Source organism: Macaca fascicularis, chromosome 4, assembly GCF_037993035.2.
Source record: "Macaca fascicularis isolate 582-1 chromosome 4, T2T-MFA8v1.1".
Taxonomy (NCBI): Eukaryota; Metazoa; Chordata; class Mammalia; order Primates; family Cercopithecidae; genus Macaca; species Macaca fascicularis.
Genome location: NC_088378.1, coordinates 109550326 through 109577506, shown reverse-complemented (window position 1 = coordinate 109577506; position 27181 = coordinate 109550326). Strand labels below are relative to the sequence as shown.

Sequence of the window (27181 nt, the reverse complement as noted above, 5' to 3'; positions counted from 1 at the left end):
ACTCATCATGACACCTATATATAACTAAGATGTTTAACTATTTTTGTGTTTTCATTTATCTCAATGTTTCCAAATAAAATATTTTACATTTATTACTTAATAAAAAAGCACATTTAAACATTATTCATTGATGTCATCCTATGGAAGAAAAGGATTTACATTTCTTACACTGTTCCTTACCCCAAAACACACACACACACACGTGCACGTGCACGCACATGCACACACACACACACACAAACACACACACACACACAGATAATCACACCAAGCCCTTATTTCATTCTCCCAATATAAAAATAGGTTAATTTTGTGATAAATTAACATGCATTGTATATAATTATGTCTTTAGTGATATCATATATAGCTGAAAGAGGTGGTATATATTTACTTTTACAGAACCTTTTTGTTTTCCTGGCAGTTATTAATCACTTTATTTTTAGTTTTGTTTACTTATTCTAGGCACCCAATCATCATTACTTCCCCATGTCCCTCAATATGCAAAATACATTGAATATTCTCTCAGCCTCAGTGTTTTTGTCCTTAGAAGTGGGTCTTTTGAATGGGTAGATCCGTAGACTCACTGCACAGTGTCTTCTGGGATGACTCTTCACCTTCATCCTGGAAAGCTTTACCTCCTGTCTTCTGGTTTGCATCCTCAGTTTCCTAAATCCCTCATCTTTTTCCTTACTTGACTTCCTATTTTAAGTGAAGTATATTATTTTTAGGTCAGACCTCTTGAGAACTAAAAATGTTCACATATTGTAGATCTGAAAACCATTTTTTCTACCTTTTCCTTATTACTTTGAGGGCAGTGATCTTCAGTTTTGGAGTTTTTTCAAAAGTTTAACATGCTTCTCGTCTTTGTATTTCCTCTGAATTCTCTCCCCACCTTCTAACCCCCAACTGACTTTGGTCTCTGGCTGTGAAGTTAAGAGAATTTCTTAACATATATAGTTATGCCGGACTCTCCACTTATATTGAAAAATAAATCACCATTTCAAATATGGTTTGAAATTCCATGTATTCATTGTGAATGGTTTTCTAGTGACTAACTTTATTGCACTGTGATCAAGTAGAGACCTGGCTGATTTGTTTAAGAACTCTCTAACTCTCTCAGTCTGTGTTTTTTACCCAGATCCAGTCAGTGACAGCCAGGGGAAGTGATCCGGCCACCCATATTTGTAGAGCAGAATAGGGAAAAATACCTTGTTACCTTTGTTTTGGGAGTAGCCTTTTACTTAATTTCTCCTCTGTAGTATTGCACCACATCCTTGGGCTCTGTGTAATGCTCAAGAATGGAACAGGCTGTTTTTTTTCCAGATGCTTGAATGTTTTTGGAGTTTATGCCTTTATAAATTATACATTTTTATATAACACCTGTATCTGTTTTTCCTTTAATAGCTTCTCAATCTTGTGTCATGTTTAGAAAAGCCTCCCCAATTTAAGATATACAAATATTCACTCTCATTGTCTTTTAGAAAGCAATAGTTTTATTTCATAAATGAATTATTGTGAGGAAAAGAAAGCGACACCAGACTGTTACTGTGTCTATATAGAAATAAGTAGACATAAGAGACTCCATTTTGTTCTGTATTTGAGATGCTGTTAATCTGTGACCCTACCCCCAACCCTGTCCTTGCAAGAGACAAGTGCTGTGGTGACTCAAGGTTTAATGGATTTGGAGGTGTGCAGGATGTGCTTTGTTAAACAAGTGCCTGAGGGCAGCATGCTTGTTAAAAGTCATCACCATTCTCTTAATCTCAAGTACCCAGGAACACATACACTGCTGAAGGTCACAGGGAACTCTGCCTTGGAAAGTTAGGTATTGTTCAAGGTTTCTCCCCATGTGATACTCTGAAATATGGCCTCGTGGGAAGGGAAAGACCTGATCTTCCCCCAGCCTGACAACTGTGAAGCGTCTGTGCTGAGGAGGATTAGTAAAAGAGGAAAGAAGGCCTCTTGGCAGTTGAGATAGAGAAAGGCATCTGTCTCCTGCCCGTCCCTGGGCAATGGAACCTCTCAGTGTAAAACCCCATTGTGTGTTCCATCTATTGAGATGGGAGAAAACTGCCTTAGGGCTGAAGGTGGGACTTGCTAGCAGCAATGCTGCTCTTTATGCACTAAAAAGGTTTATGGAGATGTTTTCACATGCATATCAAGGCACAGCACTTTTCCTTAAACTTATTAATATCACAGAGATCTTCATTCATATGTCTTTCTGCTGACCTCCCTACTATGATCCTATTATCCTGCCACTTCCCCTTTTCCGAGATGGTAAAGATAATGATCAATAAATACTGAGGGAACTCAGAGGCCGGTGCCAGTGTGGTGCCAGTGTGGGTCTTCTGTATGCTGAGCGCCGGTCCCCTGGGCCCACTTTTTCTTTCTCTATACTTTGTCTCTGTGTCTTATTTCTTTTCTCAAGTCTCTCCTTCCACCTAAGGAGAAACGCCCACAGGTGTGGAGGGGCAGGCCACCCCTTCAAATTATCTGATAAATTTTTAAATGGTGTAATTTCGTGTCTACCACTGATTAGAAATGCTATTTATAATAAAATAAATTCATATAGATAAGTACATATATTTATATATAAGTTATATACGCATATGACTCATATATGTGAGTCATAGTCTGCCTCAGTAGAAGGTGTTTAACACCCAAGAACATATTTTAATACCTTGCTTTATATCTATTCTCATACTCTTATAGTTTTTTTCTTTCTTTCAACTTTTATCCTCTTTATATACATAGCAAAACAAAAGTTTCATTTTTATTTTATATGAGACCATGTAGAATTTATATATGAATTTAGAGTTACCATATTTAAAATGTTGAGCCTTTCTACCCAAGAACACGCTATGCAAATTGAAAGCATTTAATAATCTTTCATAAATCGTCACTATAATTTTAAGATTTTCTTTCGTTATGCATTTATGACAGTTTATTCCTATGTGTTCTATGTTTTGGATTCCTATTATAAATAAAATATTCGTCTTCATTTTATTTTCTAAATGACATTTATTTCTTATTGGAAATCTATACATTTCTTATGAAGATTTGTCAGTAGACCACAATATAAAATTATTTTATTTCTAATAAGTTGTTTAAATCAATTCTTTTATTTTACTATATTCATAATCATATCTATAAACCACAATAATTGAGTGTCTTCCTACCAATCTATACTTCCTCATTTTTTGACTTTTTCATATACTTAAATACTTTCAGGAGCCTAAATTAATAGCAGGCATTATTGATTGTAATGCAAAATGCTTTTAGTACATCAACATAAAGCTAAATAAAAACTACTTTGTATCTGGTTTAACACTTTCTGTCTGAAATTCCACCTTGATATATCAAGTCTGTAGTTCCAGCCTTGTTCTTGTTAGCATCTCTCCAGTAATTTTTTCTATTACATATTTTTTAATCCTTTTAAGTCAAAGTGTTATAATGAACTTCTTAAACAACCTAGAATTGGTCTGTTTTAGTTTGATTTTTGAGGTAATTTAATGAATGTTAATAACCAATATATCTTTTATGTGTTTATAATATTTTTTTCTGTTTTGAAATGTGAGTTGTGTTTTATTTCTTTATTTGGTGAATTGGTTTGTAATGTGATTTATTTGTTATAATTTTGAAATATTTGCCTGGTTTTGATCTTCTATTAGTTATGCTTTTAAAGGTGTATAATCTACTTAGCTTTGTACTTCCTGAAACAGATAAACTAAAATCAATCAGACCAATATTTTCTGTTAATTGTACATTTCTGGTTTTTGTAGTATACACTTTACTTCATAAAATGGAATTCATAATGTATCCTACCTATACACCGAATATTAAAAATTAACCAAGATAATTCCCTAACTCTAATACAAAAAGTATAAGAGACCACTAATTTATAAGACCACTATTTCTATACAAAGATACTAAGGAATGACTAAACTAGAAGATACACTGAAGTGGTTAGCTGTTTGTACTCATACACAGAATTATATTGGGTTTGGTAGCCATAAATAAAGACTGTTAATGGTCATTTCCTATAAGACACTCAAGTAGGATGATGTATTTTTTTCAATATGGTTAACAAATTCTAAGAAATTTCTGAGTGAAAAATAATATTTATTGATTTAACATAAAATATTTATTCCTGATATATTCAATGATTATTAAAATTGTGTAAAAATATTTTGTGCCAATATACGACCTGAAATTCAGATCTAGCCTTAGATATTTATATGTGGGTTTTATATACACATTAACTTATGCTGTGACTTTTAGAAATTGTGCAATCCATGGAAAACATTTTCTTTGCCTGAACTGTTCTGTGTATTGAAAGATTTATAGCATTCATCATTCACTACCCACATGCTAAATGTCAACTGTTCCAGCCAATTATTCTGAATATTGACAATGACTCTAGAAATTCCCAAGATGCCTCTAGAAGACAAAATACTCTCCCTAAAAATCACTGAGCTAAAATAAATTTCTCCAATTTACAAAAGCAGTCATCACTTGTCACCCAACCATGTAGTAGTATGTCAAGCATTTTGTCATCATAATTAATAAATTCAAATAAATCATAATATGTATGTGTACACTGGTATTGAGTACTAAGATAAATGGCTATCAGATTGAAAGCTTTTCAGGGAGAAATACATCAATTTTGATAAAATATCAATTTTGATGAAAATTATAGTAACCTACAAATGTTATTGAGATCTTAAAATTATGTAAATTTAAAGAAATTTCCTTTGAGATATCAAATTGGACTAAAATAATTTATGGATGTATTGCTAACTGTATTATTAAATATATAAATTTTAAAATACAGTTAAATGGGAAAATAGTGAATCATATAAAAAGTAAAAAAAACAGAAGCCTACTAGGTAAAATTCTATAAGTTAAAAATATGATCTAATGTGAAAATATTATAATTATTAGTTTTTATCATTTATATTTTTAATGAAAAAAATCTAGGAATAGAAAAAAATAAAATGTATTCCTTTACTTATTATCCTGAGTCCTAAAGTTATGACCCAAATACCTTATAAACTGTAGATACTCAATTAATGTGTTAATATTGTCCACAAATGCATTTTAAACTTGAACAAGCTATGCTCAAGACAAAGATCACCTTTTAAAGATTCTCCATAAAAGGGTGCATGAAATTCCAACTCTTAGAATATAATTTGAAAAGCAATGCAAAAAGTTATATCTATAAAAACTTTTTAAATATAAATTTAAATAAAAATCTGACTCAGGTAGTATAAAATTATATAACATGCATAAATCATTGTATTGTTTGAGATATGAAATTAAAGGATGAAAAATCATAAAACCTGAAGTTATAATATAGTCAAACTTTTATTTTAAATGTATAACATATGTATTTGGGAAAAATATATGAGAGATAATTGTGTATAGATGAGTTAAGTTTCAACCCATATGAAACTTGAAACTTTATTATTGAAAAATGCTTCATTTAATGAAGTTTGTCATAATAACTTTGGTATGTGTACGGGTAATACAATGATATGCACTATAGAATTGCTTAAATGAATGATTTCTATATCATTTTACTACAAAGATTTAAGAACCAAGATTCTTTGGTTTTCCAGAGCATAATAAAGAGAGAAAATATATCAGTGTAGGTAAGTGCTTTAGACAAAAAGATTTAGACACTTGATCTAGTAGTATCAAGACTGGCCCAAACCCAAAAATACATTCAGTATGACACTTTCATATGTAGTTCAATATCTTTTTTGTTTTGAAGGTAAAAATATAAGCATATAAAGCTTTTACTTGATGGCAGAAAAGTTTGCATAGTATAGCCAAAATAAATAAATAAACCTAAAACAAACTATTCAATTTGTTAATAAAATCACTGACATCATGGCAGAAATTACAACAGTCTTGGAATAAATAATTATCAGACTTTTTGGATCAGAAATAATTTAAGAAAACCCTGGTCAAATTATACTATATTTTTGTGCCAAATTCACATAAAGCTCTATTTTTACAAGCCTCCTGACTCTACAGAAATAGTTTTTGAAACTATACCTGATTTTCTTATGGACTTTTAGATTTTGCACTTGGAAACAGAACTCTTGCTTATAACTGAAAATTATGTTTTGGATATATTTAACATTACACAGAAAATGTGAATCTCCTAAAATATCCTGTAAAGGAAACAGGTTTAATTTAAAACTTCCAGAAAGAAAGCCAGAAGACACATTGCTATAATCAAGCAACTTGTATGTTCAGAAAGTGAAAAAAAAAAATAATTATTTTAGTACTTTAAAAAATATGTTCACTTTTTAAATAAAATAGAACAACCATGAGATGTGTTCTAAAGAGTATATAATCTTACCTATGTATAGTACACTACCTGCGAACAGATATCATGTCTCACTGTCATAACGTTTTGAATAATATATTCCAATTAGAGGATATTCAATAAATAATAAATGTACAAATGAAGATATTTCATTCTGTTATAGTATTTCTGGTAGCAAGTAGGGATTGGTGACTTAGACATAAATTTGAGGCTTCAAAAAGAGGTGGGAGTCATGAACACTTCACAGTCGGGGCATGGTATTAAGAAATTATCATCCCATACTTAGCAAATCTTTCCTGGTCTTAACTAACAATATAGTTGGTATGATTTTTTCTTTGGCTCATTAAACATTTTATAAATTCCCAGAAAAAATTTTTGAACATTTCAGGGCAAAAAATGTGGTAATATGCAGACCTGTTTGAAACATGTCATTTATATTATGAATTTTAATCTGTACCCATTTAAAATACATTTTAAAAGAAAATGTTTATACATTATTCATTAATTTTGTGTCTGTTACCACCATCACCATTATTCGTGTCTATTATTATAATACTGTCATTACTTTGTCTTATAAATTGAGTTTAATTGAAAAATTTCTCCATCTCTAAATCACAAAGATATTTTTCTACATTTCTTTCATTTATATCATAATTTTACCTTTTACTTTTAGATCCCTATACACATTTAGAGTCTCCTTCTATATAAGGTATAAGGTTGTAATCCAGTTTCATTTAAGGTCTTATAATAAGCCATTTCCTCAATACCATTTACTAAAGAACCCTGTATGTTCAAACGAAATTATAGCCGAATTTCTCATATATCAAGATCCCATATATACTTGGGTTGTTGTTAGAGCTCTCTGTTGACCCATTATTATTATTATTATCATTTTCCTTTAAAGGCACCCATATGGGTTTCTGGGTTTGTCATACCATACGGTTCATGAAATCCCACACCATTAGTCTTCCTTTTCGCAGATAACTTCATAATTTGGAAAATGTTATTCATAAATATATATAACATGATAATTAGTGTCTAAAATAACTTGCAATATTTTTGTTGTTGCATTAAATGTGTGAATTAATTTGGGAAGAATTAATATTTTAACTAATTTAAGGCCTAATATTTAAGTCCATGCATTATGTTTCCATTTATTCAGAGTATATATAATTTTCTCTTTTTCATTGAGCTTAGTGGTACATAGAGGGTCTCTTTAACAGAGAATTAGAACTTTTTTTTTTAATTCTAAAGATTTTGCATATCTTTTGACATTATAACAGGTGGTATCACATATATAATTTCTAGATATTGTAACTGATATGGAAAAACTTAATTTTACATAAAATACTTGTATATGCAAAATTTGCTGGGCTCCATTGTTAGTATTAATTATGAGACAATATCAAGAACTCATTAAAGTGTTGATAATTTCAATTGCAAAAAAATCCCAAGATTTTCTGGATGTCAAAAAATAATGGCAAACAAAAGAGAATCACAAAATCAGAAAAGAAGGAAATTATATCACAAAATTAAGTATAATTTTCCTAATAAATAAAGAGCTTCTGAAAATCATTGTTTCATTAAACAAGTATTTGTTGAGCACTACTCTATGTGTCTTGTGGCTTACTACTTTTCCTTATCAAAATGTTTTCAATGTTCATCCATATTAAAGCATGTATCGGTGATTCATTTTTGTCTATTGCTGAATAACATTTCATTGTATGAATATAACAAATTTTATGTATACATTCATCAGTTGATGGTCATTTGGGTTGTTTCAACTTTTGGACTCTTTTAAACAAAACTGCAAACACTCACATACAAACTTTTGTAAGAACATGTATGTTCATTTTTTTGAGTCTATACTAGAAGTAGAATTGCTGGGTCACATGGAAATTCTATGATTGGACTATACAAGTGGTTGTAAAGTGTTATCTCACAGTTTTGATTTAAAATTCCAGTCGTTCAGCCTTTCACCATTAAGTATAATGTTAGTTATGTTTCTTTGTTCTTCTTGTTTATTTTAGACTTCCCTTATCAGATTGTGGAAGTTCCCTTTTATTCTTCATTTGTTGAGTGTTTGTTTCATAAATAGTTGTGAGATTCTGTAACATGCTTTTTTTTCTACATCTATTTATATTATCATGCATTTTCTTTTTTATTTATTCTATTGATAAAGTAAATTACATTAGTTGATTTTAAAAAAATTAAATCAACCTTATATTCTTATGATAAATCCCACCTGGTCATGCTGTATAAATCTTTTTACATGTTGCTGAATTTGGTGTGATACTGTGTTGAGGGTTCTTGTGTGAATTAATTTGGGAATAATTAATATTTTAACTAATTTAAGGCCTAATATTTAAGTCTATGCATTATATTTCCATTTATTCAGAGTTTATATAATTTTCTCTTTTTCATTAAGTTTAATGGTATATAGAGGGATTGAAAACATAAAACATAGATTTGCTTATAGTTTTCTTGTGATTTGTCTGGTTGTGCTATTGTTGTAATATCCGCCTCATAAAATGAGTTGGGAAATGTTCCCTGCTCTTCTATTTTTGGAGGAGGTGGTGAATAATTACTCTTAATTTTGTTTTAAATATTTGTTACAATGTCAAATGAAGTCATCTCAGCGTGGGCATTTCATAGTGTTAATTTTTGTTGGTTTGTTTAATTACTGATTCAATCTTTGTACTTGTTATAGGTTAGATTTCCTATTTCTTCTTGAATCAATTTCAGTAGTTGGTATTTTTCTATTTTCCATTTTATTGAAGTTAACTGATTTTTTAAAATTTACAGTTGTTCATAGTATTTCTTTGTAATTATTTTTCTTTCTGTAATTTTAGTAATATTTTATATCTTATTCCTGATTTAATATATTTATTTTGTTGTTTAAAACAAGTGAACTTTTGTTTTTCTGATATTCTCGTTTATATTTTATTTTATTAATTTTACTCTAAATTTTATGATTTCCTTGTTTCTACTTATTTTATTTCGCCTCTTGTCCATTGTGTTGTGGAAGTTTAGGCTATTGAGATATTCACAGCTATAAATTTTATTCCCAGCACTGCATCACCCACATCCCATGAGTTTTGGTATCCATTTTCAATAATCTCAAAGTCTTTTCTCATTTCTCTTGCAATTTCATTTTGATCCATTGTTTAATATAGATTGTGTTATTCAACTTCCATATAATTGTAAATTTACCAAGTTACTTATTGTTTTTGATGTTTAATCTCATTCAATTTTGGTCAGATAATGCCCTTTTTATTATTTCAATTTTTGGGAATACATTACAACTTGTTTTATAGCATATTGTAGGATATGGTCTATCCTTGAGAATGTGCCATGTACATTTAAGAAGGCAATTCTGCTGTTGTTGGGTAATGTGTTTTATAGCTCTCTACTATTTCTAGGTGATTTAAAATGTTCAAATCTTCTATATCTTAGTTGATTTCCAGCCAACTGTTACATCTGCTGTTGAAAGTAGAATATTAGAGTCTCTAATTGTTATTGTTGAATTAGCTATTTCTCCCTTAAATTATTTTTTAGCTTCATTATTTTGAGGCTCTGTTGTTAGTTGTATATATACATGCATATATACATACACACACAAACACACACACATATGTTTGTAATCACGACCTTTTCTGAGAGTTTGACTCTTTTATAATTATAAAATATCCTTCTTTTCCTCTAGTAACTGTTTCATTTTTTCTCTTAATATATATTTTATTCTATTAATATCTATTTTTTTTCCCTGATGTTAGTATAGGCACTCCAGTTTTCTTCTTGTTGCAGTTTGAATGATATATTTTTTATTGCTTTACTTTCACCTTATTCGTATCTTTGAATCTAAAGTATCTTCCATAAACCATGTATATTTATATACACACACACACATATGTATACATATGTATGCATCTTCTATAGATCGTATGTAGTTGACTAAATCAGAAAACAGCCAGTCTAAAAATCTCTATCTTTTGATTGAATTTCTGAAATCACTTTAGTTAAATATTTTTGATATATTTGAATTTATGCCTGCCATTTTACTTTTTGTTTTCCACATGTCTAATATCGCTTCTGTACCTCTGTTTTTCTCATTCTAATTATTCTAATACTAGTTTCTTTTATACTAAGTACATATTACTCTAGGGCAATATTTTATTTTTTTGTATTTATTTTCTCATGATAGGGTCTCACTCTGTTGCCCAGGCTGCAGTGCAGTGGCACAATCATAGCTAATTACAGCTTCTAACTCCTGGGCTCAAGTGATACTTCTTCCTCAGCCTCCCAAGTAGCTAGGACTACAGGTGTGCACAACAATGCCTGGCTGATTTTTAAAATTTTTTGTAGAGACAGGTTATCACTATGTTGCCCAGGCTGGTCTCAAACTCCTGGGCTCAAGCTATTCTCTTCCCCTGGCCTCTCAAAACACTGAGATTACAGAGATAAGCCATTGTGCCAGATCATGAGGGCAACATTTTAAATTTTTTAATGCTATTTTTACTAAAGTATATGAGTTTTTGTTGTTGTTGCTGTTTTGTTTTGTTTTGTTTTTTAATACTTTAAGTTCTAGGGTACATGTGCACAACATGCAGGTTTGTTATGTATGTATACATATGCCATGTTGGAGTGCTGCACCCATTAACTCGTCATTTACATTAGGTATATCTCCTAATGCTATCCCTCCCCGCTTCCCCCACCCCACAATAGACCCCGGTGTGTGATGTTTCCCTTCCTGTGTCCAAGTGTTCTCATTTTTCGATTCCCATCTATGAGTGAGAGTGTGCAGTGTTTGGTCTTCTGTTCTTGCGATAGTTTGCTTAGAATGATGGTTTCCAGCTGGATCCATGTCCCTACAAAGGATAAAAAACTTGTCCTTTTTTATGGCTGCATAGTATTCCATGGTGTATATGTGCCACATTTCTTTCTCCAGTCTGTCACTGATGGACATTTGGGTTGGTTCCAGTCTTTGCTATTGTGAATAGAGCCACGATAAACATACGTGTGCATGTGTCTTTATAACAGCATGATTTATAATCCTTTGGGCATATACCCAGTAATGGGATGGCTGGGTCAAATGATATTTCCAGTTCTAGATCCTTGAGGAATCACCACACTGTCATCTGCAATGGTTGAACTAGTTTACAGTCCCACCAACAGTGTGAAAGTGTTCCTATTTCTCCACATCCTTTCCAGCACCTGTTGTTTCCTGATTTTTTTTAATGAATCTCCATTCTAGCTGGTGTGAGATGGTATCTCATAGTGGTTTTGATTTGCATTTCTTTGATGGCTAGGGATGATGAGCATTTTTTCATGTATCTGTTGGCTGCATAAATGTCTTCTTCTGAGAAGTGTCTGTTCATATCCTTTGCCCACTTTTTGATGGGGTTGTTTGTGTTTTGCTGTAAATTTGTCTGAGTTCTTAGTAGGTTCTGGATATTAGCCCTTTGTCAGATGAGTAGATTGAAAAAAATTTTTCACATTCTGTAGGTTGCCTGTTCACTCTGATGGTAGTTTCTTTTTCTGTGCAGAAGCTCTTTAGTTTAATTAGATCCTATTTGTCAATTTTGGCTTTTGCTGCCATTGCTTTTGGTGTTTAGAAATGAAGTCCCTGTCCATGCCTATGTCCTGAAGGGTACTGCCTAGGTTTACTTCTAGGGTTTTTATGGTTTTAGGCCTAACATTTAAGTCTCTAATCCATCTTGAATTAATTTTTGTATAAGGTGTAAGGAAGGGATCCAGTTTCAGCTTTCTACATATGGCTAGCAAGTTTTCCCAGCACCATTTATTAAATAGGGAATCCTTTCCCCATTTCTTGTTTTTGTTAGGTTTGTCAAAGATCAGATGGTTGTAGAAGTGTGGTATTATTTCTGAGGGCTCTGTTCTGTTCCATTGGTCTATATCTCTGTTTTGGTACTAGTACCATGCTGTTTTGGTTACTGTAGCCTTGTAGTATAGTTTGAAGTCAGTTAATATGATGCCTCCAGCTTTGTTTTTTAGGCTTAAGACTGTCTTGACAATGCGGGCTCTTTTTTGGTTCCATATGAACTTTAAAGAAGTTTTTTCCAATTCTGTGAAGAAAGTCATTGGTAGCTTAATGGGGATGGCATTGATACAACATACCAGAATCTCTCAGACGCATTTAAAGCACTGTGTAGAGGGAAATTTATAGCACTAAATGCCCACAAGAGAAAACAGGAAAGGTCTAAAATTGACACCCTAACATCACAATTCAAAGAACTAGAGAAGCAAGAACAAACACATTCAAAAGCTAGCAGAAGGCAAGAAATAGCTAAGATCAGAGTAGAACTGAAGGAGATAGAGACACAAAAAACCCTTCAAAAAATCAATGAATCCAGGAGCTGTTTTTTTGCAAAGATCAACAAAATTGATAGACTGCTAGTAAGACTAATAAAGAAGAAAAGAGAGAAGAATTAAATAGATGCAATAAAAAATGATAATGGGGATATCACCTCTGACCCCACAGAAATACAAACTACCATCAGAGAATACTATAAACACCTCTACCCAAATAAACTAGAAAACCTAGAAGAAATGGATAAATTCCTGGACACATACACTCTCCCAAGACTAAACCAGGAAGAAGTTGAATACTTGAATAGATCAATAACAAGCTCTGAAATTGAGGCAATAATTAATAGCCTACCAACCAAAAAAAGTCCAGGACCAGATGAATTCACAGCCGAATCCTACCAGATGTACAAGGAGGAGCTGTTACCATTCCTTCTGAAACTATTCCAATCAATAGAAAAAGAGGGAATCCTCCCTAACTCATTTTATGAGGCTAACATCATCCTGATACCGAAGCCTGGCAGAGACACAACAAAAAAAGGGAATTTTAGACCAATATCCCTGATGACCATTGATGCAAAAAACCTCAATAAAATACTGGAAAACCGAATCCAGCAGCACATAAAAAAGCTTATTCACCATGATCAAGTGGACTTCATCCTAGGGATGCAAGGATGGTTCAACATACACAAATCAATAAACATAATCCAGCATATAAACAGAACCAAAGACAAAAATTCATGATTATCTCAATAGATGCAGAAAAGGCCTTTGACAAAATTCAACAGCCCTTCATGATAAAAACCTTCAATAAATTTGGTATTGATGGAATATATCTCAAAATAATAAGAGTTATTTATGACAAACCCACAGCCAATATCATACTGAATGGGCAAAACTGGAAGCATTCCCCTTGAAAACTGGCACAAGACAGGAATGCCCTCTCTCACCACTCATTTTTTTTTGTTTGTTTGTTTTTTGTTTGTTTGTTTGTTTGTTTGTAGTTGCTTTGGAACTAATCGTACTCAACTTAGCAGAATTTATCACGGATTTATGCTAACTTGATTCTACAATGATATACATAAGTTATTTCTATACAGATATATTTCTTCTTCTCTTTTATTGTGCTAGAATTGTTATACATAACATATATTATGTAACATAATATATAATAAGTATATATGTATATATAAGTGTTTGGTGTGAAAATTCCAATCATTTTAATCAAAAAAAAGATTGTTACCATGAAAGAGTTTGATTATGACTCATCAGTGTAATTATAACTTTTCAATAGGTGATATTATCTGCTCAAATGATACATAAATACCTGGGTCTATTAATTTCATCTTCACAAATAGCTTCATGTTGACTCTTATTTTCTTGATCATCAGTTATATTTTCCAGATACATGTTGCTAGTCCATCTGAGAAAACATAGATACCGATATTCCTGATTGTCTTCTTCACTCAAACAACTGCATCCGTTTGCACAGATCTGTAACAAAAAGAAATAAAAATGTTATAAATTCCCATCACTTACTACAATATTACAATTGTGATCTGAGAGACCACAATACATGCCTCTCTGTCTACTAAGTTGAAACCTAGGGTTAAGGAAACAGAAGATAACTATGGGACAAGGGTTCAGAACTTGGCTGGCACAGCAATTCTCTAAATTTCTAGAGCTATAAGAAAAACCACACCCTTGCTAAACTCCCTAATAGGAGCTATCAGTCAAATTGTCATTCCATTCCTAACTCTGATTTACAACCAAGGCCACCATAACCCTTATCAGACAGAACTGCCTTACAAACACTCTTCTGATAAGCAATTGTAGGTCTCAAATCAGTTTCAGCCAGTTTATACAAACAGGATACAAACTGTCTTTGTGTCCTATAGTTCACTTTTTCATGCAAACTGCCAAATTCCACCTCATTTTAACACTAAAGCCCTGCTTCAAAAAGAACATGGTATGCATGTTACATATATGTTTACTCACTGAATATGTGCTTGATTCCTTCTCATAAATATGTATTGCTTTCCCCGCAAACCTGTTGAATATGTCTGAGTCTATTTTGAACACAGACCCTGTGAGGCACAAAAATCACCCTGCCCTTTACCACTTCTAAGAGAGCACCTTGGGTCGATATCAGAGATAACGTTTTACCAGTTATATTATTTGGCTCTGTTTCCTCACCCAAATCTCATGTTGAATTGTGATCCTGAGTGTTGGAGGTGGGGCCTGGTGGGATATGATTAAATCATGGGTGCAGTTTCTCCCTTGCTGTTCTCCTGATACCAAGTGAGTTTTCCTGAGATCTGGTTGTGTAAAAGTATGTAACACCTCTCCCTTTACTGTCTCTCCTGCTGCCATGTGAAGACTCATGCTTTCTTCCCCTTTGCTTTCTGCCATGATTGAAAGTTTTCTCAGGCCTCCCAGCCATGCCTCCTGTACAGCCTGTGGAACTCTGTGTCAATTAAACCTCTTTTCTTTATAAATCACCCAGGGTCAGGTTTATAGCAGTGTGAGAATGGACTACTGCACCCAGTTAGCAAACTGATATCACAAATAAACTCTTCATTCTACTATTTAGTCTTCTTGGTAGTCTTTTGGATGACACAATCATTTCAAAGTTTGAATTTCAAGCTTTCATGTATTTGTTGAAATAATGTGTTCCTTTAGCAAAGGTTGAAAAAATCAGTTTTGATTTATGTCAAAATAATTTTTAATAGTCAAATTGTTTATACTCGAATTGTGACAGAAATATATATGTATATGTATATATATATGTACTGAATACATGTACATTTATTACACAATTTTTTTAAAAATTCCATTTTAACCAAATTTTTATAGACATTGTTTGTTAACTGATATGATGGAAATAGCATTGTATTGATAGACAGATCCATGGAAAATCTATTTGTGGTTTTGCTAAATAGTTTCTATCCTTCAGTGGTTTACCTGTTTTCTCCTTTGAACTGATAGTAAAGCTTTACTTGATTCCTTATTAAAAGTAAATTAAATAATATCTTTCACATGTTTAATATTTTCATAAAGTCATGATGGTATGTTTTATTGAAAATTATATTTATATTTTTAACAGCTTTAAAACTCTTCAGCTTTAAAACTCTTCCACAGATATGCTCAATGGATTTACCTGACGGTTAGGTAAACTGTCAGAAGAGAAGTGCACTTCTTATGGAGTGCTTAAACACAGGCATATATTTGTATATTTACATATACCTATATTCCTAATTCCTACAAGTAAATTCAAATGACAATAGAACTTTACTATCTTTAAAAACACTTCTCTGCATATTTTCATATTTTCTTTTTGGTTTTGGTTCATAGACAACAAGTTATTTTCCATCTGTCGCAACACAGATTAGGAATTTGGTTTCATGGTCTGATCCTTTATTGATATCTAAGTAGATAAATGGTTCATAGAGATTTACTCTCTGTTGAATTAGAATCAAATGAGAATCTGTCTTTTCACTTTCTACATAGAGATCAAAATAAGTAAGAAAGTCAAATCTAGTAGGAAGGAGAATAGTTCTTTGATAACATGATAGTGACATGTTATTTACACTTGCCCCAAGTCTAAAATATTACAATTGAAGCTATAAGTTTTATCTGTGTCTATATGTCTATGTGTTTGTAATTCATAAAGGTCTTCATCTCTCTTTGAGTATGTAATGATTTTCTACATTCAGAGGATATTAGTTGTAATTTTTTTTTTTCCCAATTAAAGGAGCACTATTATAATTGGCTTACAAATTTAATAAGCACTCATATAAGAACAAATATTGGCGGGGCGCGGTGGCTCAAGCCTGTAATCCCAGCACTTTGGGAGGCCGAGATGGGCGGATCACGAGGTCAGAAGATCGAGACCATCCTGGCTAACACGGTGAAACCCGTCTCTACTAAAAAATACAAAAAATATTGGCGGGGCGAGGTGGCGTGCGCCTATAGTCCCAGCTACTCCGGAGGCTGAGGCAGGAGAATGGCGTAAACCCAGAAGGCGGAGCTTGCAGTGAGCTGAGATTCGGCCACTGCACTCCAGCCTGGGCAATAGAGCAAGACTCCGTCTCAAAAAATATATAAAAAAAATTAAATTAAAATTAAAAAGAACTAACAAATATTAGCATTTTATGACACCACTTGATTATTTTATCTATCTCTATATCCATGTATATAGGGAGTTTAGCTTCCTGAGATCTGAGACTATATTGAACATTATAACTTACTGTGTATTTCTTTCAAAAATGAAAATATTTTATTTTGCTACCTCAGAAAAATTGCCAAAGTCAGAAGGTTGATTTGGCTATAAAACTATATTTTCTAGCCTATAAGTCTTATTCAAAATTTGCTAATTTTTAAAATATTCTTTATGGAAAAATGCCTAACGTATTATTTCTGCACCTTAAATATAATTAGAAAATATGAAATATCAAAATTTCAAATTGCTCATTGTATTTTTAATTATTATATATCTACATTACAAAATAATACACAATAAAATCTTGAAAAAGAGCAATATATTAACAAGAAATATTAGTATAGAATTTGGAATAGGACAGACTTATTTCACATAACTATGTGCTTTCCCTTTTATTTTCAAAATAATTATTATGGGGATTAAAAAAATCTGAAAGAACTAAAAGTTGGATAATGAGGTTTTTCTTTTGACTACACCTCCAAAACAGCACATTTTATCTAAGGGGTGTGATATGAACACCTAAATTAAATCCAATGCTCTGGTTGAGACACTTTTATTAAATGGGAACGGTGGTACATTATTTTATGCTGCAGGTATTTACTATATTTAAAAGCTATTGCAAGTAATTTCTGTGACTAAAAAATAATTTTGGATTTCAACATTATTTCTCATCTGTTCAGATAGTCTAGACTTCTACTAGAATTTTGGTTTTCTATAATTAAATTTACAAATAAGTAATCTCTCAAAAAATTAGTAAGACAGTAAATTATATCAATAGACACATAGAAACTTGAATCTGCCTTGTATATCGGAGGAATCTACCTTGTATTTCTCAACTTTGTGTACATAGAGAAACAAAGATCTGCTTAAATGAGTCCATTAATCTTTAAAAAAATTTATGCAAAACATTCTATCAAAATGTTAAATCAAATGTGTTAGGCAATTTTGGACTGCATAGTGGTCGGCAACCCCAACTCCTATATTATTCACAGGTCAACTGTACATATACCATGTACATAAAATATATGATTAATTATTAAACTTTGATTGCACAAAAACCTCGATATTACAAAATATACAAAAGTTAAATTAGAAGTTTTATTCTAGATATTTAAAAATGTTTACTTGAGGAAGGAATGTAATAAAATCATGATTCTGGGCAGTGGAAGATCTGTTCTTCCCAAAGGAAATAGAAGTAAAACAAACAGCTGGAAATTCCCTTTTTGCGAATTCATTCCTATTAATGTATATACATAAGACAATATTATTACCCCAAAGTCACTTCTTTTGTAGAGAAATTAACCTACCTGAAGAACATTTATAACATACTTACAGAAAATGTTCTGCATAGGTAAGTAAACAACTCTAGTTAAATAATGCTAGCTATCATTTCAAGGAATATAGTGCAATTTTCTATAAATTATTTTGTCATATCCACAATATATTAATACATAGGGTCACTTGGCAAAGGACTCTGTGGGAAAAAAAAAATATGTAAGATCTAATATATGCCCTTTATTTTGCCATTTTTGACCCTTGATATTAAATAGATAAATAAAGTGACTTCAGAGGTGAAAGTGACTTTTTGTAATCATGATATGTAGAAAGCTGGATCCTTAAAACAATATCTGTCAAGGTAAAAATTGCATGGAAGTTAAATAAGTAATTAAATTTTATTAAAGACTATTGAAATAGGGGAGAGAAACTAAACTCAATTCTCCAAAAATAGAAAACAGGAGGGATTTTAATTGCGAACTTGAATAGAAAATGACAGCAGTCCTCCCTTTTGTTGGTTTCACTTTCCATGCTTTCAGTTACCACACTTCAAAAACATGTTAGTGATGTTCCCCTTCCTGTGTCCAAGTGATCTCATTGTTCAGTTCCCACCTATGAGAGAGAACATGCGGTGTTTGGTTTGGGGGTGGGAGGAGGTAGGAGGGATAGCATTAGGAGATATACCTAATGTAAATGATGAGTTAATGGGTGCAGCACACCAACATGGCATATGTATACATATGTAACAAACCTGCACGTTGTGCACATGTACCCTAGAACTTAAAGTATAATAATAATAATAATAAATGTTAGTATAGTTTAGTAAGATATCTTGAAAAAGAGAGACAATAGTCACAAAACTTTTATGAGAGTATGCTGTTATAATTGTTCTGTTTTTATTAGTAATTGTTGTTAATCTCTTTTTGTGCCTAATTTATAAATTAAACTTCATCATGAGTATGTATGTATAGGAAAAAAATACAGTAAATACAGGGTTTGGTAATATTCACAGTTTCAGGCATACACCGGAGTCTTGGAAAGTATCCCTGCAGTTAAAGGGGAAGACTGTTATACTTGATGTCACTAGAGAAGAGTTGGATCAATGGAATGTGTCAAGCAGATTGAGTTATTATTGAGTATGCAAAGATTTTGCTCTGTGAGTAGGCCTTCTGTAGAGTACACTGGGAAGTAAGAGTACTATCTTATTTGATGTTTATATTTCAGAGACATGGTTCCAAGGTTCTTGATAAAGACATCCTATGCATCCTTAAACTGCCAAGAGGTTGGAAGAAGATTTACATACATTTCAAAAAGGCAGATAATTTACAATTGCAACATTTTTAAAGTGCATCCTATAAGAAAAAAAAGAGTGCAGGGGCCTGTAGGCAATCAGAAACCTGTCTTAAGTTTAGTCAAGGTGAAGGAAAGAAAAAGGCTGTTTGGCTTTATATTTAGGTAACTAAAAAGGAACAGATTTAAAAAATTATAGCTAGATGAATTAAAGTTCAAATTTATACTGGATTACAACCTAGTCATAAGTTCTGAAATAAAATAAACTTGATTAAAACCTTTCACATCCCAAATTTTAGTGCTCCATGGACTCTTCTACTTTGCTTGAAATTCAACTTCCCTTCCCAGTAACTCATAATAATATATAATTTTATAATGTTTTTATAGTAGGGGTGTAGAAAACAAGATAAACTTATTTATATTCGTGTGTTTCCATTCCAGAAGTATTTGCATTTAAAAGGACCTCACTCAGGGAAGGGACAGATTTTACCACAAAGAAATAAAAGAAAATTTTGGAATTTCTGTCTTTGATGATGAAAACTAAAATAAACCTAATTTTCCATCACATGTTTTAAAATACTGAGAAAAAGCAAGAATAACTTACTATTTACTCCATGAAATATTTGCTTCCAGAACATAAGACTGTGAACCAACTAAAATAAGTTTTTTATAAAGACTAACAGTTTGCAAATCAAGACTCACTTTAAAGATTCTCAGTATTTTGTGCCACCTATACAAAGCTTTCATTTATAAACTCTAACCAATCTCCACTAGATACCCTCTACAACTGGCCCAAGGCACTATGCCAAATAAATAACTTTCCACAACTTCTCCCATCTGAGGCACTACTAAGATTCTAGTAAGGGGTTGTTTTCCCTTATTGAAAGAAGTCTAAAATAATTAGTTTTTCTTGATCAGCAGAATTATCTGGTGATCTTTTGGAGGGTAAAAAGTGAACAAATCGAAAGTTCCACAAAATCTCATTAAAATGCACTCACTCTCAATGCTGAATAGCAACCAATGCACTACCCTGAGACCACTGGATATTCTCTCCAACTGTGAAAGTGACATAGGTACAGCATCAAGTCTAAACTCCAATTTTTTTTTCATCAACTTCACAAATGTTATGTTTCTTTTGTTTCTTAAGAATAAGAAAACATTTTTAGTAATCTTTTAATTATATGATTCAAATATATGTAAATAGAAAAACTCTGTCTTCATCACTTTTTCAGGTGAGACTATAAGAGGAAGTCAGCTGGGAGAGGAAAGTGTGGGTTCTAAAACTACATGATTCAAGTGTTGTAAGTAAGTGATGAGTTCAGATGGTCACATCACTCTGGTGTTCCTTTGGGCAATATTTTTATTGTCATCTTTTAAAAAATCTTCTAAACACTGTCAGTTGATTTGAAATGGACTGATATTTAGAATGTTCTGGAGACATGATATTGTACAAATGCTTTCTGACATAAGTTTTCATGGGTTCCTCTCAATTTTTTATGCCTGGACACCTCACATTCCTCCCCTCATATTGTAAGCCATATATGTATCTCTCTAATTGGCATAATTTCTCAAAGGACAATGTGAAATTGCAGTGACCACTCTGGGGAAATTTTGACATGAACAAGATTGTTTATTTGACAGATCCAATAGAACAAAAAGGGAAAAATCCTCATGAGGAGATTCTCTGTCCTGTATGTCTAATAGAGAAACTACTGTGTATTATACAAAACCTCCTCTTGTATTTTCATGCTTCTGGGATTAAGATGCACTAGATTTTTAATTATATGGTCTGGGGAATTGTCAAGTATGTGAGTTGTTTAAACTGTCTATAATAATTTGTTCTTGCATGTATGAAAATAGGTTTTTCTGCATTTAAGCATCTCCAATGCTGTGCAGAAAGGAGATAATCTTTGCAATCATAATTTTATATCTACCGGAATCTAGATAAACTTAACTTATTCATTTTTCACTTTTTCTCCTTTTCTGTTTTGCTTAGAAAAAAAATCGAAATTAATTGACCATAAATATTTTTTCTAACATTCTATATTGCCATTCTAGGATTATTTTTCAGAGTGTCCATATTTTACAATGAAAGGAAATGATTAACTGTGCTTTATTCACATGTTTTCTCTTGCCAAAATTTTAACAAATCAGGAAAAGCATTCATGTGTATGGGTAATATTGTTAGTCTTTTAGTTGAGAAGAAAACTGGGCTCCATAGAGCTCTGGCATAATCCTAAAGTTTTGATTTTTCAAAATACATAAATACTGAGTTTTGTTTATTTATATTAGTATATGTATTTATTTATTCTAAAGAGGTTTATTTATTTAAAACGGACTCATGTAATTTTAAATGACACTTTAGATAAATTAACCTGATTTAATTTAACTTTAAGAGAAATATTCTATAATTATGTCCTCAAATTGTCTATGATTACACAAATCTAAAATTGATATAATTGAAATTTTAATAACATATATAATTTAAAAGGGATGAATCTTGTGAATGCTTACTAATTTTACTACATTGATGTACTAGAATGTTTTATTGATACTACAAATCATAAGAACTTAACATGATTGTGTAAGTTTGCAATTTCTAAATATTTAGCAACATTAAGAACTTATACAGATATTTAATCAAATTAATCAAATTATTTTAGATGCCTAAACAATTCCTAGTTAAGAAAAATATAAAAATATAGTCTCTAAACATAGATTTAAATTACCCCTGTCCTTATAGAATGGAAATAAGGTGTGCAAATACAGTTGAGGTATGTGTGTTTATATTTATTTTGCCTGTGATAAAAGTTGTTAAAGTTACATAAAATATGTAATCATAAAGTAATAAAATAGCTAAAATGATCTTAGATTGTTATCTTTGTGTATTTTCTTGAATCTAAAGAAATTAATGGCTAATTTACTTGAAGTTGGTGATTATTATAAAAGAATACTGAGAACTAAAAATACACAAAAAACCCCACAAATATGATTTGCTTGTTCCTGAAAACGGTTTATAGTTACTGAATTATTAAGTGTATTATAATATGTAATTATTTTTAATATACTGATAAAGCTAAAAGTCTTAAAGATAAAGTTGTAATGTAGTCATTTATTTGTATATTGATGTATATGTGATTGGCTAAATATATATATATATATATATGTAAGAATGTATTAAGCTTACTTCATGTATTTATGACTTGTAAACATATATCAAAATATATTTGAGGGCATACTTTTAGATGTTCTGTGGTATTTGAAGTCTTTTTGCCTGTAATTGTAATGCCTCTAGATGGTGAATTTGAAGGAAATAGTGACTTGTATCAGTTTTTACAAGGTTGGACTCAACGTAAACTGATATATTAATAAAGAAAATGGTTTATTAGTCTTTACTGAAATTTATACAATACACAGAATTAAAATATGGCTTTCTTAAAATGACCAAATTAGGTTATATCAAGACAAGATAGGTTACAAATACTTTGTTAATTCTCTAACTTTTTGGAAAACTTCTGAATCACTTTAACAAAAAGTTCCTATTCCTAATTCATTTAAACTGAAGATTCTTAAATTTTTCTTAATTATTGTTACATATTAAAAAATATAATCTTAATTAGTGTGAGACAAAAGTCAGGGGATAAAAGGAGGGCCTCTCTTTTATTCTTGCCATAGGCCTCACAATTTTTAGTGATGGAACCGCCTAGAAATTTGAAATTATTTTCATTTATTTTTATTTATTTTATTTTTAAGTAGTTTGCTTGTGTAAGAGATTAGAAATCTCTCAGAGATTTAAACATACCCAAAAGACAATGGCATTTCATTATGATCTGTAAGCAAAAAAAGTGGCATAATCACAACTGTATTTGAGAGGCTTTAGTCAGCCTGTAAATTATAACATTAATAAAACACAAGAAGACTAGGAACAAAATGATTTTTCAAATTTTTTTACCTTTCCATATTATAAATGTAAGAAATAAATACAAATTTCCAAGTAGACTGCTGGGAATTTGTTTAAGAAGTTATATTTAAACTATGCAAACTACATATTTTGAATATTGAAGAATCTGTTAGAACATTTCTAACTTTTTTAAAAAATCAGAAAATTATGAGCTAAAGAGAAAAATGAAAAGCAACTATATAAATTTACCTTACCTCTTTTGTGCCTTCACATGGGAAAGAACATGAAGAATTATTATCTTCAGGATTGTTCACATAGATTGCATCTTCATTGCAGTTTGCAGTCAGAAAGAAATAGGCATCAATAACCCCTTGGCACTTTTCACCTTCAGATCCTTTAAAAAAAAAAAAAAAAGAGAGAGAGAGAGAGATAAAAAATTAAATAAACACTTACATACTTGAATTCACAATGAATTATTAAGGACTGTGATCAAATTACTTGAAAAGATAAATTTGACAACATCTGTCACAAAATAAGTTCCTATATGTATATGATATTGAATTTGAAGGACACCTCAGAGCCCAACACTCTCATGTTAAACATGGACTGAGAAATACAGCATCACAAGAAGACACAGCTCCCAGGCCAATTCACTTTTTAAAATAATCAAATGTTGACTAAACTGTAATTAATAATTATAAGAAAGGATAGTAGAACCATAAAAGGAACAATGTCCTATAACGATAATAAAAGCAGAGATTGCAAAAGCGCAGAAGAAAGAAGTGACTTATATTCAAGAGAATGTGGCCTATATTCAAGAGGAAAACTAACATTTTAAGGCCCAGACTAGAATTAACAGACAAGGACTTTAAAATGATTATGCTAAATTTGCTGAAAAGTCCACAGGAAAAGAAGAATAAAATAGATAATTAGATAAGGAATTAGGGAATGATAGATTTTGAAATTGTAGGAAAAACTAAACAAAAAATAATTGTAAATATCAGAATTGTAGGGAAAAAGAAGTTAATTAAGCTGGGCTGATAACTTGTTATTGGTCATTAGTAGAGGTAATAAAAGAACATAGGAGATCTGATCCAATCTTTTTGTAATCATGACTACATCTCCTAATAAACAAACACAAAATATTTGTTAGAGGACAGTATTTATCTAAAGAATCTTTTAGCAAAATATCTCTGGCTTTGGATCACTTATAGTAAACAAATCTAAACTCTAGGGACTTGCAAGACATCATTTCTTAGAAAATATCACGTAAACTGTGCATTTTACAACTGAGTTATAAATTAGAGATGATTCATTAGAGATGATGCTCCCTATCATGTGAATATCTCACCAAGAAATCTCACATACTACTGGAAAAAACAAGGAGCTAGTAACCAACCACAATATCCCAAAGCTCTTCAATCATACGTATGTAATTTGACTGTTTATAATTTTAAGATTTCAGACAATTATGGCTATATTAATAAAACAATAAATGGATGAGATTATAAGAAGATCAGACACAAGAGAAGAAAAGATCAGTAAATTTAATGATAGGTCAATAAAAATTCTACCTGCAACATTCTGAGAGTAATTAACTCAAACAGGATTATGCTAGCTCCATATAATTAATTGATATGTGTCCCTCCCTCTGTGTTTTTGTGCAAATCTATATAGATTAGAATGAATATCGAAAATTTGGAGAACTTTAATAGAAGGCCATATATTTCAAGCATGTTTTTTGTGGGAGGATTTTTAAAACTATTTTATTCAGTTAATTAAAAATTGTAGGATTATTTAGAATTGAAATTTATGATTTGGTCAGTTTTTCCAATTAGTATTTCTTTAGAAATTTATCCATTTCATTTACATTGTCCAATTTATTAGCATAAAGTTTTTCATAATGATATATCTGACTAAACATTTGGATTTAACTCTTAAATTTTTCCCGCTGCCTCCCAAAGACTCAAAAAAGAGATAATGAAAACAACAACAACAAAATAAAATGAACGTTTTAACCCACGAAAAAGAGCGAGAAGATGAAAAAATGACACACTGACTAAATTAGCAGAAAGACTACAGCCAAAACACAAGTGAGAGGACATAATCATGAAAAAAAATATTGGCTTAGCAGAAATACTGAAATGCTCAGGGTTTAAAAAGCATCTGAGAATCTGATACTAAGGTGGGCTCTGGAAACAAGATTAGCTGACACTCAGAGCCTCTCTCCCAACTCAGTGATCCAGATTATTATTCTAACCCCTCACTCAGCTTTACAAACAATTTCTGAGGTTTATTTTCAGGAGTTAAAGAATCTCAGGGGCTCCTGTCTTAAGGACACCAAGCTCCTTGAGGGTCCCCTAATGAAAGCCTAGTTGCCAACCTGCAACCCTCTCATAGAGCTCCAGTCATCACGGCCCATCCCTGTATGGTCAGTTTCCAGTCAGCCTTCTTAGTTCCTCACCGTTAAATATGATCACTCCACATTTGGTAGAAAGACTCCAAACGAGAGAGAACAAATCTTCAAAAACAGCATTTACAGAAAACTGAGACCCTACGCAAAACAGAAGAAAATTAAAACAAACAAAACTATAACATTTTGAGAGAGAGAAGAAAAGCCATTTTACCCTTATTGGGAAAAAAAACAAAACAAAACAAACAAAACAAAACAGAATATCACAAATGATGTTACAAATGTATACAATTTAAAGGATGGAAAAATGCCCTAGATTATAAAAATATAGTAAAAGAAATTAAAAATTCAAACTCATTTTGAGATATTCAAGTGGGGGAATGAAGTAGAAAATAAAGCAATACAAAAACAAATAGCAAAGAGAAAAGAAATTATGAGAAAATGAGAGGATCGATTTAGGAGATGTCATATTCAATTGGTGGAAATGGGGCTACAGAAGAAAAAAAAAAACAGGAAAAAGGACTTTTTAGGGGAAAAAATACAGAAACTACCTAAAAATGGAAAGCTTCCAAATAGAAGAGTTTAACAAGAGACAACAAGAACATACTATGTAAAAGTCTCAACATTGTGAAATTTCAGAACACTGATCAACAAACATAGAAAAGTGTTCCACAGAAATAAACACAAATTATATATAAAGAATCAAAAGGTTGTCTATTATACACATGATTCTACACAGTTGCATGCCTTTCTTTCACCTTATGTATCTCAGTCCTAGATGAGTTCTACATACATTTCCATATCTATGTTTATTCTTTTTCTTAATAACCAATGATACCAGCTATAAAATTATACGCAAATTATTTAGCATGTGGATGTATTCCCAATGATCGGAAGGTTAGGTCAAATGGCATAGAATTTGTAGTATTGACAGATATTGCAAAATTATCCCACTTAGATATTATAGTGATTTTACATTATTGCCAGCAATGGATAGTCATTAACTTGTCCAACTCTAAAATTTTTGCCAGGCTAAGAGGAGAAAAATTTATATACTTAAAGTGTTTTTAAAATTGGACCTCTTCAAGGAGAACTACAAACCACTGCTCAGTGAAATAAAAGAGGACACAAACAAATGGAAGAACATACCATGCTCATGGATAGGAAGAATCAATATCGTGAAAATGGCCATACTGCCCAAGGTAATTTATAGATTCAATGCCATCCCCATTAAGCTACCAATGACTTTCTTCACAGAATTGGAAAAGACTACTTTAAAGTTCATATGGAACCAAGAAAGAGCCTGCATTGCCAAGACAGTCCTAAGCCAAAAGAACAAAGCTGGAGGCATCATGCTACCTGACTTCAAACTATGCTACAAGGCTGCAGTAACCAAAGCAGCATGGTACTGGT

The 27181-nt window shown here is 31.5% G+C and overlaps 1 protein-coding gene across 15 annotated transcripts in view; it reads right to left on the bottom strand.

Annotated features, from left to right (window-relative positions):
* The window catches only part of EYS (eyes shut homolog), a 413676-nt gene that overhangs the window by 4972 nt on the left and 381523 nt on the right, over positions 1 to 27181 (bottom strand). For 12 of the 15 annotated variants that reach the window (XM_065543880.1, XM_065543879.1, XM_065543882.1 and 9 more), the window contains 3 exons: positions 25820 to 25909; positions 23610 to 23749; positions 13995 to 14161 (listed from right to left, as the gene is read on the bottom strand). In XM_065543880.1, coding sequence (XP_065399952.1) covers positions 13995 to 14161; positions 23610 to 23749; positions 25820 to 25909 — 397 coding nt within the window. Of the gene's footprint in view, positions 1 to 8399; positions 8647 to 13675; positions 14162 to 23609; positions 23750 to 25819; positions 25910 to 27181 lie in introns of those variants that run through there. The other 3 variants (XM_065543891.1, XM_065543889.1, XM_065543890.1) reach the window with 3 other exon arrangements.